The 15520-nt window shown below is 42.7% G+C and overlaps 1 protein-coding gene across 7 annotated transcripts in view; it reads right to left on the bottom strand.

Annotated features, from left to right (window-relative positions):
- ACACA (acetyl-CoA carboxylase alpha) overlaps nt 1–15520 on the bottom strand; it is a 287918-nt gene that overhangs the window by 133298 nt on the left and 139100 nt on the right. For all 7 annotated transcript variants that reach the window (XM_018064168.1, XM_018064170.1, XM_018064174.1 and 4 more), the window contains 3 exons: nt 11999–12123; nt 1851–1964; nt 533–646 (listed from right to left, as the gene is read on the bottom strand). In XM_018064168.1, the coding sequence (XP_017919657.1) occupies nt 533–646; nt 1851–1964; nt 11999–12123 (353 nt within the window). The remainder of the gene's footprint in view (nt 1–532; nt 647–1850; nt 1965–11998; nt 12124–15520) is intronic.

The following is a 15520-nucleotide window of genomic DNA, read 5'->3' on the forward strand; positions in this document are numbered from 1 at the left end:
ATAATATTATCATTATTTCCAAGTAGAAAAATACAAAGTCATTCCTGACAAAATGATGTTTAAAACACAAGTCAAGGTTCTTTGAATTAGCAGTAAAATTAGTCAGTATTCTTTTATACAATTGGCTCTGTACAAAGCTTAACAGTAAGCATTAAAATAAAATTGCATGATTATTTAAGTAGCTTTTCCCCGTTTAACCAATTTATACATCTGATTCAAATATCAGAAATCAACCAGTACCACCACTTCATTGTGTCCTAGAATACTTTCTAGATAAAAGCACAAGAGGTGAAGCCCTCAATAGGACACATCCATCAAGGCCAGCCGATGCAACCTTTAAGCTAAGCCACAATCCTAACAGCATTTTTATGGGGAAAAGAAAAAAGTACAAATCGTCTTATAAAGTCAAGGGATGAAACTTTATTACACAGAAAATCATAATTGACTGAAACTGATTACTTAATTAGGCTATGCTTGGGAATAAAGGGGACAGCAGTGCAGAGGGTAGAAAAGGGCTGTAATGCACGAATACCTGCAGGTTCTCGATGCAGAACTGATGTCCGTACATGTCAATGGCGGACAGGAAGATAGACTCGACTTGGTTGTGGCGAAGCTCATATGATGGCAAATGGGAAGCAATAAGAACCTAGAGTGAGAGCAAAATAAGAGGCGTTAAGTTCCTGAGGGAGTGATTATTCTAGGCTCCCATTAGGCAGCTCTGATACAGAAGCAATAAATACAAATTTGGATGTGCAGACATCAAAGATAAAACAGAGACTAAGTACCACAACTTCTGGGGCCTGTAACAGGAAGCCAGGGCCACCGAGTACTGCGTCTCAGGTGACTCTCGCCATGATTTGCGTAGTGAGCGATCTCCAGTGGGGGGGCCGGGGGAGGGAAGGGAGAGTAAACAACCTCCATCAAGCTCAATCAGTGCCAGTGGTTTAGCCCTGTGAAGCCGCTGGAGCTGGGGACTGCATGACTAGCTGTTAATTGGGAATCAGGTCTGGCAGGGAGCAGCTGTGGGGAAGGTGGACGCTGCCGAGCTAGCCTCTTGTAACTCTAAAGGGGAGAGACAGACTAGGAAAAGCTGCTCCGACAGCTCCAGGTACTCGGTAGAGGAGAGGGCATCAGGATGTGACACCCATACGTGTGAGGGGCAGAGAGAAAGACAGCAGTGTCGCAGACAAAGAGGGACATGGTGGGACCTGAATACCCTCAGCAGGTCGCTCAGAGGTTCAGTAACTTTGAGTAATTCAGTGACATGGATACAATTGTAGAGAAAGCAGAAGGTCACTGAACAGCTTCAAATGCTGCTTCCTTGTCGATGCCCGCACACTGGAACACAAAACACAAAGGGAGTGCCAAACCCTGGCTTCCCTGCTGAAACCTTCTGGAGTGGAAATGCAGACTACAGGGTGAAACTAACTGGACTGCTCTGGGGTTGCGCTGATTGCCAGCACCGAAGAGTCATTTCATCTTTTTGCTTTCCACACTTGATGTTTTGCTATACACTTAAAAGTTTCAGCTGCTCCTAAGCTCCCTTTGTAAAGTAAGAAATATTCAACCTATTGTCTTCCTTCAGGTTCCTTTCCTCCACCTGACTTAACAGGGAATGGTAACAGGACTTTATGATGGGGGTGGGTTCCTATTTTAAAGAAATGTGAGGTTAATCTTTTCCATTCTCTTAAAAAAAACATACAACACATGAGAACATTTGTCCTGAAGGCAATGAGACATATGTGGGAAACTGCATGACCTTTGGAAGGTGCTGGGGAAGAGCTCACGGAATGGACGGCCCAGCCTGTGAAGACCGTTCCTCCCTCCGGATAACCAACTCACGTCCTTACCTGGCGTGCTCGGAGTGCCACCTTCGCGTTGGTGGTCTTGCTGAGTTGAGTTAGCTCCGTGAGGATATTCAGCAGCTCATCAGTGAGGGTGGGGTCCCGGCCACACAGCTGATCCTAATTGTTAATGTGACAACATACACATTCATGTTAAAAAGAACTAAACCCGGAACTCTGCTCAATGTTATGTGGCAGCCTGGATGGGAGGGGGGTTTGGGGGAGAATGGATCCTTGTAAACGTGTGGCCGAGTCCCTTCCCTGTTCACCTGAAACTATCACAACATTGTTAAATTGGCTATTCTGCTGCTGCTAAGTCGCTTCAGCTGTGTTAGACTCTGCAGCCCCCATGGACTGTAGCCCATCAGGTTCCTCTGTCCATGGGATTCTCCAGGCAAGAATACTGGAGTGGGTTGCCATGCCCTCCTCCAGGGGATCTTCTCGACCCAGGGATCGAACCCACATCTCTTATGTCTCCTGTATTGGCAGGTGGGTTCCTTACCACTAACGCCACTGGGGAAGCCCTAAATTGGCTATACCACAGTACAAAATAAGAAGCTTAAAAAGAAGAACTGAGGTGGTGAGAACTTTGAATTGGGACAAGGAAATAAAAACAAAGTAAAGACAGCTGGATTCCTAAGATGCAAACGTCCTGTTACCTTTATCCTGAACAGTGCAGTAAAGAGATCCCAGAGGAAGCTGCTGCCAAGGAGAAGCCCAAGGCCCTTGGCCAATCAGGCTCAAAATTCCTAATGCATTTCTTTGTGAACCAACGCTACACTTTAAACACGCAGAAGTCATCAGAGACCATTAAAAAGGGACAAGGGATCCTGGATAAAAAAAAATAACAGATGATGTCTCAAACTTTTAATAGGTTTTAAATAATATAAGGCCTAAAAGCTTTCTTGGTCCCTCTTCCACTTTTGGAAAGAAGGAAGAATAAGGCAAAAGGAACCACTCCTGGTGATTTTCACTTCACAAACCAAATGTCCAGCATCCCAGGAGGGTACAGAACAGAAACATAAGCACAAATTACTCATTTAGAAACACATGCTGACAATTCTATACCCCAAATCATGTATCCTCCTGCTGTACCAAGAACCATTCCATGATACCTAAATGTGGTGAATCCTTAGATGCATTATAGGGGAAAACCAAGCTCCTACTATGTGATCCATGGTGTAATTCAAGATTGGGCCCTTAGTCTCCAAAAAATTTAAAAAATTTAAGAAGAAAAAATCTCTATCATATTTTGAGAAAACATTTCTTCTCCAGTGCAATATCAGTTTATTCCCTAAATTCACCCATTATCTATGTAATTTTCATCTAAACTGAAAAAAAAAAAAAAACGCTGCAGATGGAGTTTTTATAAATGCCTGTCATTCTTGAAATTTACAGAGTGATCAGTAACAGTAGTTCTGAATACCACATCACATAGTTTCCCTCTACTTGGAGTTTGAAATAACTGCCTTTATATGTTAGTCTTTTTTTTAATATTCTCTCTCATCCCACTATCAAACAGGACATGAAAGACAGCCAGATCCTAAATGGCTTCCTGTTGCTGCCTTTTAATCTTTCCCCTTTCTCGATTATTGCCTTTTTCTTAAGGAATCTCCATTTCATCTTAAACCTTCCCCATCTCAGGGATCCTCCTTATAGTCCTTCACCACAGCAGTACAGGTGTGGGGCTTTGGGGGCAGACACACATTTCCCCAAGCGCTGTTTCTACAATCCCTGCCACCTTCCACGTCACAGGGTAAACGGTTTTGGAGTACTCAACGTGAGCACGCTGGAAAGACAGTCTCTGAAACATTTTAAAGCAGGAACTATTTTCTGGTTCCCCAATCCACGACCAGAGGTCTGCTCCAGAGTAGTAAACCACGTGACGGTATTTACAGTTAAGGAAGTACAAATACTGTTTTCACTCATGCCAACAAAGGTCCGTCTAGTCAAGGCTATGGTTTTTCCAGTGGTCATGCATGGATGTGAGAGTTGGACTATAAAGAAGGCTGAGCACCAAAGAATTGATGGTTTTGAACTATGGTGTTGGAGAAGACTCTTGAGAGTCCCTTGGACTGCAAGGAGATCCATCCAGTCCATCCTAAAGCAGATCAGTCCTGGGTGTTCATTGGAGGGACTGATGCTGAAGCTGAAATTCCAATACTTTGGCCACCTGATGCGAAGAGCTGACTCACTGGAGAAGACCCTGAAGCTGGGAAAAGTCTAAGGCGGGAGAAGAAAGGAACGATAGAGGACGACATGGTTGGATGACATCACCGACTCAATGGACGTGACTTTGAGTAAGCTCCAGGAGTTGGTGATGGACAGGGAGGCCTGGCGTGTTGCAGTCCGTGGGGTCACAAAGAGTCGGACACAACTGAGCAACTAAACTGAACTGATTCACTCATCTGAGTGGAAGAAGAAAGTGACTGTAAATTTAGGGCTTGGTTGAGCATATGATCACAGACTGAAGGACCTGTTCGTCCCATCCCAGGGCACAAAAGAAAGAGCAGAGAGAAAATATAATATAAGTCTCATCTTTTACTGAGAACTTAGGAGCAAAACAGAATTTCAAGGGAATATACAAAATCACCAGCACTTGCACACCCCGGCTGCCCAATGGTTAGGACTCCGCGCTTTCATTGCTGAGAGCCCAGATTTGATTCCTGGCTTCCCTGGTGGCTCAGAGGGTAAAGCAGCTGCCCACATGGGAGACCTGGGTTCAATCCCTGGGTCAAGAAGATCCTCTGGAGAAAGAAATGGCAACTCACTCCAGTATTCTTGCCTGAAAAGTCCCACGAACGGAGAAGCCTGGTAGGCTACAGTCCATGGGGTTGCAAAGAGTCGGACGCGACTGAGTGACTTCACTTTCTTTTCTTTTCTGGGGAACTGGGATCCTGCAAGCTGCACAGCGAAGCCAAGAAACAAACAAAATAAATAAAATCACCAGCAACAAGACCAAAACAAAATGGAAGGAAAGAAGAGATAACAGTGGGTAGGGAAAACAGGATAAACTTTTCCTACCTAAATCCCTCTTTACCTAAGAAAGATAATCCTTTCTGAGGTACTTACTCCAGTCTTCAGAACTACCCTCTGAAAGATCCCAACACCTAAGTGATGTCCTAGGTAACAGACTCAGCTATTCACCAGGGAAGCCCACTCTGCAAAAAGCCAGGCTAAACTCTCAATACAACAAAAACAAACACAAGCCAACAATAAAAGTCAGCACAACAAAACAGAAACACCAGCCACCTACTCAACCTATATTGGATTTGATATGGACAATCCAGGTTGACCTTTCCAGATTACATTAAAATAATCAAATAAAAATGGAGTTACCAGCTTGTCTAACTACAGATCATGTTCTAACTAAAGCGCACACACACAAAACTACTTAAAAGTAAAACCTTTTCATTTCTTCTTTCTAGTATGAGAGAGAAGGGGTGAGAAAAGGGGGTAGAGAAGCTTGCTTTCGGTGAGAAAAGTGAACTATGGAGGTTAGAAAAAAATAAGACGGAAGTAATTATTCATTCACGATCACCACTTGACAATCTTCCTGGGCTCCCAGTGATAGAGTGCAGAAACCAGACCTTTCTGGAATATGAAATATCAAACACAGTATGAATAAACCACTACTTCCATTAATTTATCATGCCTTGACTCCTATATCCTCTACTTTTCTGTATGTTCATTCTATTCATTTTTGAGAGTTTGATATTGAAACTCCAACTAAAAAGCCTAATTTATCTACTTAAAAAATAATTGTAATATATAGCAGAACTATATGTGAGTTTGTTCTCCATATCCCAAGTCTCTTAGTGTGTTATCATACTTTCATAATTTAAAAAATAAAAGAGAAAACAATTAAAAATAAAAAAATTATCATGTCTTGAAAATTTTGCATTTGTATATAATTTTCTCCACTGTCATCACTAGAACTCAGGAAAAGACTGGCAATAGGAAATTGGCATGTAGAGTAATCTTCTCAATCCTCTCCTGTCCTTAGCCTCAACACAGAGATCAGGCCCTGAAAGAAACCGTGAGGGATGGAAGATGATTCTGTTAGCAGAACCACCCATCCTAAGATGTAAACCTCCAAGGGGAAGTTTATGGGTCTCTGGTCTAGACACAGATGTCCTTTGGACCACTGGACAGCCCAGCATCCCTATCTGACTCTGCTGAACATTCTGTAACAGTTAACACTAAAGGGTGATGGTGCCAGCATGTGTTTCCTCAGTGAAGAGAGGCAGGTTCATTCAAAGAGCCTACCCCCTGGTTTGGGGATTACCTGCGTAAATCTGCAAGCCAAGATGAAAATTATTTAGTAATGGCTAAGGTTGGTAGCACACACTTATTTCTTGTTTTCATTCTTAACCTGGGTGGTAGCTAATCACAAGGAATAGCTCAGATTTGCAGAAATATAACAAGCATGCTTAAATGTCAAAACTTCCACCAAAGTTATGCAGCTGACTTCCAGGAGAGCCCCATACAGCCAACTTGATCCTCACATCCTAAAATGTGAAGGCAATTCAAAATGAGAAGAATGTGATATAATGGGTAATATTCTTGACACATTAACTACTGTCCAGCTGGGTGAGGCACCAATCCCCAAACCAAAAATGGACTGGCAACTTCGTCCGGTCACAGCTAGATGTTTTTAAAATTCTTTAATTGGAGGAAAACTGCTTTACAATGTTGCTTTGGTTTCTGCCGTACAACCCAATTCAGTCATAATTATATATATATCCCCTCCTTCTTGAGTCTCCCTCCCCTCCTCCATGCTAACCCCTCTAGGTCATCACAGAGCACCAGGCTGGGGTTAACCCTGTGCCATTCAGCAACTTCCTACCAGCTCAAAAATGCTGCGGGGCAGGTTTAACAAGAAATGTTAATATCACCCTTATTCAGGAAACCTGAGTTTACTGAGAAAGACTTTTCTCCTCTATTATATATTGGACAAAATTATTTGCGGCTATGTTGAGAGAAGGATAGAAGGGTGTTTAAATGCTCTGGGCTCCCCTGGCGGCTCAGTCAGTAGAGAATCTGCCTGCAATGCAGGAGATCCGGGTTTGATCATCCCTTGGTTGGGAAGATGCCTTGGAAGAGGGCATGGCAACCCCCTCCAGTATTCTTACCTGGAGAACCCCTGAGGACAGAGGAGCCTGGCGGGCTGCAGTCCCTGGGGTCACCAAGAGTCAGGTATGACTGAGCAATTAAGGGCCGCGCTCTCTAAACCAAATCAGAGGCTCACGGGCACGCCACTACTCCTAGCAAAGCACGGGTCATTAAACGTTCATGTGGACTACCCCAGAAATAAGGCAAGTAGCGAGGGAAGGCCACTCAGAGTCAAGGTGGGCACAAGACACACACTCTTTCGTCGAGAGCTGTGAAGAGGTTGAGCCTTTTCATCAGCACAAAATTTGGCTGAAGAGTCAAACATCTCTGAGCAAATAGAAACAATGTCCTAGCATTTTCCTATAAAATTGAGAAATAAGAGCTTTCGAAAGATAAACTTCCTTTGGTTTCAATGTGGCACCATGTTCCTCCACATGGAGAAAACTGGACAAAACTTTAGCGTTTTACTTGATATTCTGCTCTCCAGATACAGCGCAAGATTGGACGAAATTTGCTAGTGAGACTATGAGGCAAGTGATGCCACCACCTGGAAGGCAGGGTGGCTTCCTCAGAGCAGCTGCAACACTGATTCACAGAGGCTTGATCTTCTTGATTCCCACCCTCTAGGTTCAAAAGTCCCAGACATCATTGTCTAGTTCAGCAAAGCACACCATCGACAGTCCTACTTCTAGAAGGCAGAGATGGGCATGCTGGGCACACAACCATCGATCAGGAAGCCAAGGTAAGCAAAGAAAGGGGAACCAACAGAGAATGCAAGCTGGGGGAATGGAACGCTGCCATACCCAGGTGATGGCCACTAGAGAGAGTAATCCAAACAGCTGAAATGGCTTTTATCAGCTACCCCCACTAATGCAGACGTGAGGTGGGGGATGGGACACCCCCCACCCGGAAGAAGGCAGATCGGAGAACAGCCCTGTCCCAGCCTTCATCCCAGCTCCCCAAGTCACTGCTGGCTGATCCTCAGCTCAGTCACAGCAATTAACTTCTTGTTTTCCAAATCTCTGGGACGAGGTCAAAACAACTGATATTTCAAAAGCAATTTAATGATATAAAAGCCTACAGATGTTTACCAAGTTTTCTTTTGTTGTTTTTTTTTTAAAGACAAATGTGAAATGCCAAAAGAAAGAAAAGGAAGAATCCATCTTTCTGGTTCACATCTTCAACCTTCCTTCTCCTTCCCCTTCCCCCTCCCCTTCCCTCTCCCTCCTCCCAGACCCTCCTCCCAGCCCCTCCTCCCCTTCCCTCTCCCTCCTCCCAGCCCCTCCTCCCCGTCCTCCTCCTCTCCTTCCTATTCATCTAAACCAAAACACTAAACAAATGACTCTTTTCTCCAAAGTGCTTGGCCTGCTGGAAAGAAAGTTTGGGTACCATCCACGCAGGTAAGAAGTAATCAGGATGACAAGGTGGGGAAAAAAAAGAACTAGCAGCAAGCCAGAGTCCCATTGGCTTCTGCCTGTCCTGACTGGCAAAAGCAGAAAGCACAGCCTCAAACCAGCTCTCTGACAGGGCCCAACGCCTCTGCAGCACCCCCCGTGTAATTACACACTTGAGTGACTGGACTCTGAAGAAAATTGAAGGCCTGAGCTCCGAACAGCTGCCATTTTCTCTCTCCATCACACCAGCGTGATTACTTGAGAAATGAACAGCCCCGGCTCAAAGCTACTCCAGAATTCTCTGAGGAAATATGGCTCCGTGTTCCAATAATGAGATTCTTAAGGCAAGCGTTACTTACAATCACTCCGCAAAAGGAGCGAGCCGAGCCCCTATATCTTACAAATTAGAATTTAAGAAACCCAGCGACAGTCTTGGACAATCATTACTCTTCTGCTGCTCCAAGGTTTCTGGGCTTTGGTCTATTTTTAGTGCAGAAAAACTGTTAAGTCCTTAAAAAGGTAATCATACTAACATGAAAACTCACTATAATTAGCTTCCGAAAATGGCAAATTCTACCCCATTTTTAGGTCCAAACTGACAGATTCTTCCACATCCTCATCATTGCCCTTTCCTGCCAGGAAAGTCTTGGCTTTAACCAAATGAGAATTAGCAATCCCTTTCATTAAAATTTAAGGAAAAAATCTAATTAGTCAGAGGTTTCTTCCCTCTTCCAGTTGAGAAAAAGAAAATCAGCAGGTTGCCAAAGGTAATATCTTCTTTGCCGAAACCTATCACTCGGAGAAGTTGAAATATTACATTGTGCTGATATTTTTTTTTTCCTTTCAAATGCATCTGCTGGTTTCCCCACCGTCTAGCCATTCTAGGGTAGCAAAGGTAATGAACTCTCCCTATGATTACATATTTTTTAAAGTGGCTATTTCTAAAAAATGTTATATCCTCCAGAGTTAGCCACCTAGGCAGATAACTGAGAGAGGGGCACTGTTGCTAACCAGAGATGTGAAGCAGATAGTTTCCCTTCACTCTGAACCATGAAATAAAATAAAGCAGAAGATGTGTAGTTTTTTTCCCTCTAAGAATAAAGGATGGAATTAAGGTGCCAAGAATGCCAATCCCACAAAAAGGCAAGAAAGAAAACCATGGGAGCAAAAAGGTAATATAGTCTCCCCAAAACACAAACATGTAGCAGCAAGGCAATTAATTGTTCATGGAGCAGGAGATTGTTCGTGGGATGGGACTGGTGGGGGGAGGCATTGAGGACGAGTCCTGCTGTCCTCTGATTCCTAGAACGAGTGAGAAAAAACAACGAGTGGAGAACTTACAGATCATCTTTAGAAATCTTCCAGCCCACAGAAACTCTACCCACTGGGCAAACGTGCATCAGTCCCACTCGTGTTACCAATCTCACTTCTCACTGCCTCTTTCCACTAATTCTCAAATTACTGAGTTATGGGGACAAAAGCATGTATCTACTACCAACACAATAATCTGAGCTTAGACGTCCATATAAATAAGACAGAAAGGGATCAAAGAAGATGAGGAATAAACTGAAGTGTTTTCTGAGTCGGGAAGGAACAGTACTAGACTTCTAACAGTTATTTTTTGTTATTAAGTTTTGGATATGAGAGCCATTGCTTACATTCATAGAACAAACAAAAGTGATAATGGGACAGTACACTGGCTAGATAGGGCTTCCCTGGTGGCTCAGTGGAGAAGAATCCACCTGCCAATGGAGAAGACACAGGTTTGATCCCAGAGTCGGGAAGATCCCCTGGAGAAGGAAATGGTAACCCACTCTAGAATCCTTGCCTGGGAAATCCCATGGACAGAAGAGCCTGGTGGGCTACCATCCCTGAGGTCACCAAAGGGTCAGACACAACTCAGCAACTAAACAACAGCGTTGGCTAGATAAGACTCCATTTTAAAGCCACTGTCATGAGTGACAACAGGGATGGGGGAACATGAGGCAGCTTTAAGTGGAGTCAAGGGCTTTGAGTTCTTGTGTAAGATGATATGAATAAGCCCCTTCAATAAATGGTGCTAGGGAAACTGGACAGCTACATGTAAAAGAATGAAATTAGAACATTTCTTAATACACAAAGATAAACTGAAGGTGGATTAAAGACCTAAACGGAAGATCAGAAACTATAAAACTCTTAGAGGAAAACTTAGGCAGAACACCCAATGACATAAATTGAAGCAAGATCCTCTATGACCCACCTCCTAGAGCAACGGAAATAAAAACAAAAGCAAACAAGTGGGGCCTGACTAAAAGCTTCTGCACAGCAAAGGAAACGATAAGCTAGGTGAAAAGACCACCCTCAGAATGGGAGAAAAAAAAAGCAAATGAAACAACTGACAAAGGATTACTTTCCAAAATATATAAGCAGCTCATAAAACTCAATACCAGAAAAACAAACAACCCAATCAAAAAGTGGGAAAAAGACCTAAACAGACATTTCTCCAAAGAAGACATACAGATGGTCAACAAACACATGAAAAGATGCTCAACATCGCTCATTATTAGAGGAATGCAAATCAAAACCACAGTGAGATATCACCTCTCACCAATCAGAACGGCCATCATAATAAAGTCCACAAACAATAAATACTGGAGAGGGTGTGGAGAAAAGGGAACGCTCTCGCATTGTCGGTGGGAATGTAAATTGATACAGCCACTATGGAAGACGGTATGGAGATTCCTTACAAAATTAGGAATAAAACCAACATATGACCCAGCAATCCCACTCCTAGCCACATACCAAGGGCAAACCAAAACTGAAAAACACACATGTATTCCACTGTTCACTGCAGCACTATTTACAATAGCTAGAACCTGGAAGCAACCTAGATGTCCATCGACAGATGACTGAATAAAGTTGTGGTACGTATACACAATGTAATATTACATAGCCATAAAAAGGAATGCATTTGAGTCAGTTCTAATGAGGTGGATGAACCCAGAGCCTATTGTACAGAGTGAAGTCAGTCATAAAGAGAAAGAGAAATATCATATTCTAATGCATATAAGTGGAATCTAGAAAAATGGTACTGAATAATTTATTTACAGGGCAGCAATGGAGAAACAGACATAGAGAATAGACTTATGGACATGGGGAGAGGGGAGGAGAGGGTGAGTTGTATGGAAAGAGTAACATGGAAACTTATATTACCATATGTAAAATAGATAGCCAAGGGGAATTTGCTGTTTGGCTCAGGAAACCCCAATAGGGGCTCTGTATCAACCTAGAGGGGTGGGATGGGGAGGGAGATGGGAGGGAGGTTCAAAACGGAGGAGATATATGTATACCTATGGCTGATTCATGTCGAGGTTTGACAGAAAATAGCAAAATTCTGTAAAGCAATTATCCTTCAATTAAAAAAAATGAATTAATTTTTAAAAATGATATGAATAATTGGCAGAACAGTTCTTTCCCAACTGGACCAGGTTCCTTCAGGTCAAGGGCAAAGACGGGCATGAGAAACTATTAACCCACAACCCAAGCCCCGCCCATCCTAGAATCACACAAGGCAGGAGCTTTTCCCCTGACCAGAGCCATCACAGGGAGAAACACTTTCTTTCGTATCGTCAACCATCCTTACAGGTTCTGGGAAACGGTACTCACGATAAGCATGGTGACCAGAAGATTCTTCTTGGTGACTTGAGCGTGAGAGAAGATGTAGTTCAGTACAGTGTTCATATCACTCTTGTTCTCCTCCCGGAGGGCGAACACGCATTTGTCATAGTGACCTGCAAGCAGCAAAAAGAACTGGTCACCACCCACATACGCACATTCACATTTACATGCTATTTAGCAAATTAATAAGCAGTGAGAAGAAACATCCTGAGAATTTTCTTAGGTAGATTTCTATAGAATTGGCAGTGTGGTTTATTAAGAACAACTCTGAGCTAGGAGTCAGGTGAGTGAGTGAGTGAAGTCGCTCAGTCGTGTCCGGCTCTTTGCGATCCCATGGACTGTAGCCCATCAAGCTTCTCCGTCCATGGGATTCTCCAGGCAAGAATACTGGAGTGGGTTGCCATTTCCTTCTGGTATAAAAGCCCTGGGCTCAAAGCTTAGCTCTGTTACCAAATTGTGATGCACTCCTAGGCAAATCACTTTACTTCTCTAAGTCTTATTTTCATTTAAAAATTTTAACAGGTGGGGAAGGGTGTGTCTTAGGGCCTGAGATTCCCTATCCTTACTCTAAGCTCTTATTTAGCTTCCTGCAATGGTTTCCTTCGGCTTCCCAGGTGGCACTCGTGGTAAAGGGTCCGCCTGCCAATGCAGGAGACTCAAGAGACATTGGTTTGATCCCTGGTTGGGAAGATCCTCTGGAGTAGGAAATGGCTACCCACTCCAGGATTCTTGCCTGGAGAATGCCCTGGACACTGGACCCTGATGGGCTACATCCATGGGGCTGCAAAGAGTTGGACAAGACTGAGCACACAACCTGAGCAACATGGTTTCCTTAGAAGAGAGGGTTCAGCTACTTAAAAAGAAATGTCAACACCATTAAACCCCAGCGAGAGATTCTGGTTCCATGTTTCACTCACTGAAACTGCTTCACCCCCACTAGAAGTCATGGTTTTAGTTCAAAACTAAAACACCCAAACTTATCAATATCCACAAGAAGGATGGCTGCTTCCTCTGGAATCAACATTTTCCCTTGTAAGTCCACAAAGTAGTTAAGCAGTGCCTAGGAATTCCCAATCAAAACTAAGGCAGAGATCAGGAAGAACCCTGCATGAAGGTAAAAGGTCTGTAGGGAGAGTACAGTCATGCATCGCATGCATCTTTTCATTGGCCTTTCACAAGGCCACCAGAGGCAGGCCAGTTCTCACTGGCAGAGCTATGTTCTGCAACAGAAGCATAAGCCTCAGGTAGACCACGGTGACTTCCACCACGGGATATAAGTAATGTTCAGTTCTTTAGAAAACGGCTTACCTCAGAATTAAATTTACACGCAAAGGAGAATGAGCATCCAAACAGTCTCAAGGGTCAGAATTTTTATGAAATCATGAAAATACTACAGGATTATCACCTAGTTCAGACTGCATGTTAAGTTACAAACTGGAACAGTGGCATTCAAACTGCACTGCCATGTATTCCTAGACCATCAAGTACAATCAACGAAGGCAACTCTGCTTTTATCTGTTTGGTTTTTTTTAAGATTATTTTGATTTGGACCATTTTTAAAGTCTTTACTGAATTTGTTACAATATTGCTTCTATTTATGTTTTGGGTTTTTTTCGGGACTGGAAGTATGTGGAATCTTAGCTCCCCGACCTAGGATCAAACCCACACTCTCTGCATTGAAAAGCAAAGTCTTAACTGCTGGACCACAAGGGAAGTCCCTTATCTGTTTTAAATATTAGTGACTGACATAAGATTTTTTTCAAAATCAAACTAAATATATTTAAAAAACAGTGAACTTCAGTATGTAGAGAGCTGCCAATTTCATAAAAGATCCAATTGGGACAAAATGGAAGCTGTTGGTTATCCTATATAAATTCATATTTCTCCTTAAAGTGACAACAGAAATATATCTTGGTAGGGGAAATATAACAGAAATATATCTAGGGCCAGGGGAAATATGAAGAACATTTACCCAGGGGAGAGGCAGCAGAGACACTAAGCAGACAGAAAGCAATGCTACCAAGTGCCTCTTCTCAAAAAACTTTTTATTGTGAAATATACATTCAGAAGAATAAACGCCCAAGTAACTACCATCTGTCAGAACATTTTTAGTATCTTTGAAGGATCCTATGTGCTCCTCCTCAAAAATGACCACTAGCTTTGCGTAGTGGCAGTATCATAGCCAATGAGGTTTATCCGAGGCACAATTATTGCTAATTGAAAAAAAAAAAATGACCACTAAACTGAATTTTACGTTAATCGTTCTTTGGCTCTTCTTCACATTTATCACAAATGTGTGTGTGTACATATACATATGTATCCATGTATGTATATATTCACTTTCCCTGTTTTTAACTTGGCAACAGTGGGATGTTTGGATCCTTCTGTACCTTGTTTCTTTCCCTGACCATTATGTTTTGGAGATGCATCTCCATTTTCACTGCTGTAGACTAATCCAATACAGAAATATACTAGAATTCAATTATCTAGTCTCTACAATTGTGTATAATTGGGTTGTTTCTAGTCTTTTTTGCTATTAATGAATAACAGCAAAATGGCTGTCTGGGGAGGCCTTACAAATAGCTGTGAAAAGAAGAGAGGTGAAAAGCAAAGGAGAAAAGGAAAGATATAAGCATCTGAATGCAGAGTTCCAAAGAATAGCAAGAAGAGATAAGAAAGCCTTCCTCAGCGATCAATGCAAAGAAATAGAGGAAAACAACAGAATGGGAAAGACTAGAGATCTCTTCAAGAAAATCAGAGATACCAAGGGAACATTTCATGCAAAAATGGGCTCGATAAAGGACAGAAATGGTATGGACCTAACAGAAGCAGAAGATATTAAGAAGAGGTGGCAAGAATACACGGAAGAACTGTACAAAAAAGATCTTCACGACCCAGATAATCATGATGACGTGATCACTAATCTAGAGCCAGACATCTTGGAATGTGAAGTCAAGTGGGCCTTAGAAAGCATCACTACGAACAAAGCTAGTGGAGGTGATGGAATTCCAGTTGAGCTGTTTCAAATCCTGAAAGATGATGCTGTGAAAGTGCTGCACTCAATATGCCAGCAAATTTGGAAAACTCAGCAGTGGCCACACGACTGGAAAAGGTCAGTTTTCATTCCAATTCCAAAGAAAGGCAATGCCAAAGAATGCTCAAACTACCGCACAATTGCACTCGTCTCACACGCTAGTAACGTAATGCTCAAAATTCTCCAAGCCAGGCTTCAGCAATACGTGAACCGTGAACTCCCTGATGTTCAAGCTGGTTTTAGAAAAGGCAGAGGAGCCAGAGATCAAATTGCCAACATCCGCTGGATCATGGAAAAAGCAAGAGAGTTCCAGAAAAATATCTATTTCTGCTTTATTGACTATGCCAAAGCCTTTGACTGTGTGGATCACAATAAACTGTGGAAAATTCTTCAAGAGATGGGGATACCAGACCATCTGACCTGCCTCTTGAGAAATCTGTATGCAGATCAGGAAGCAATAGTTAAACTAGACATGG

The sequence above is a fragment of the Capra hircus genome, chromosome 19 (assembly GCF_001704415.2).
Source record: "Capra hircus breed San Clemente chromosome 19, ASM170441v1, whole genome shotgun sequence".
Lineage (NCBI taxonomy): Eukaryota > Metazoa > Chordata > Mammalia > Artiodactyla > Bovidae > Capra > Capra hircus.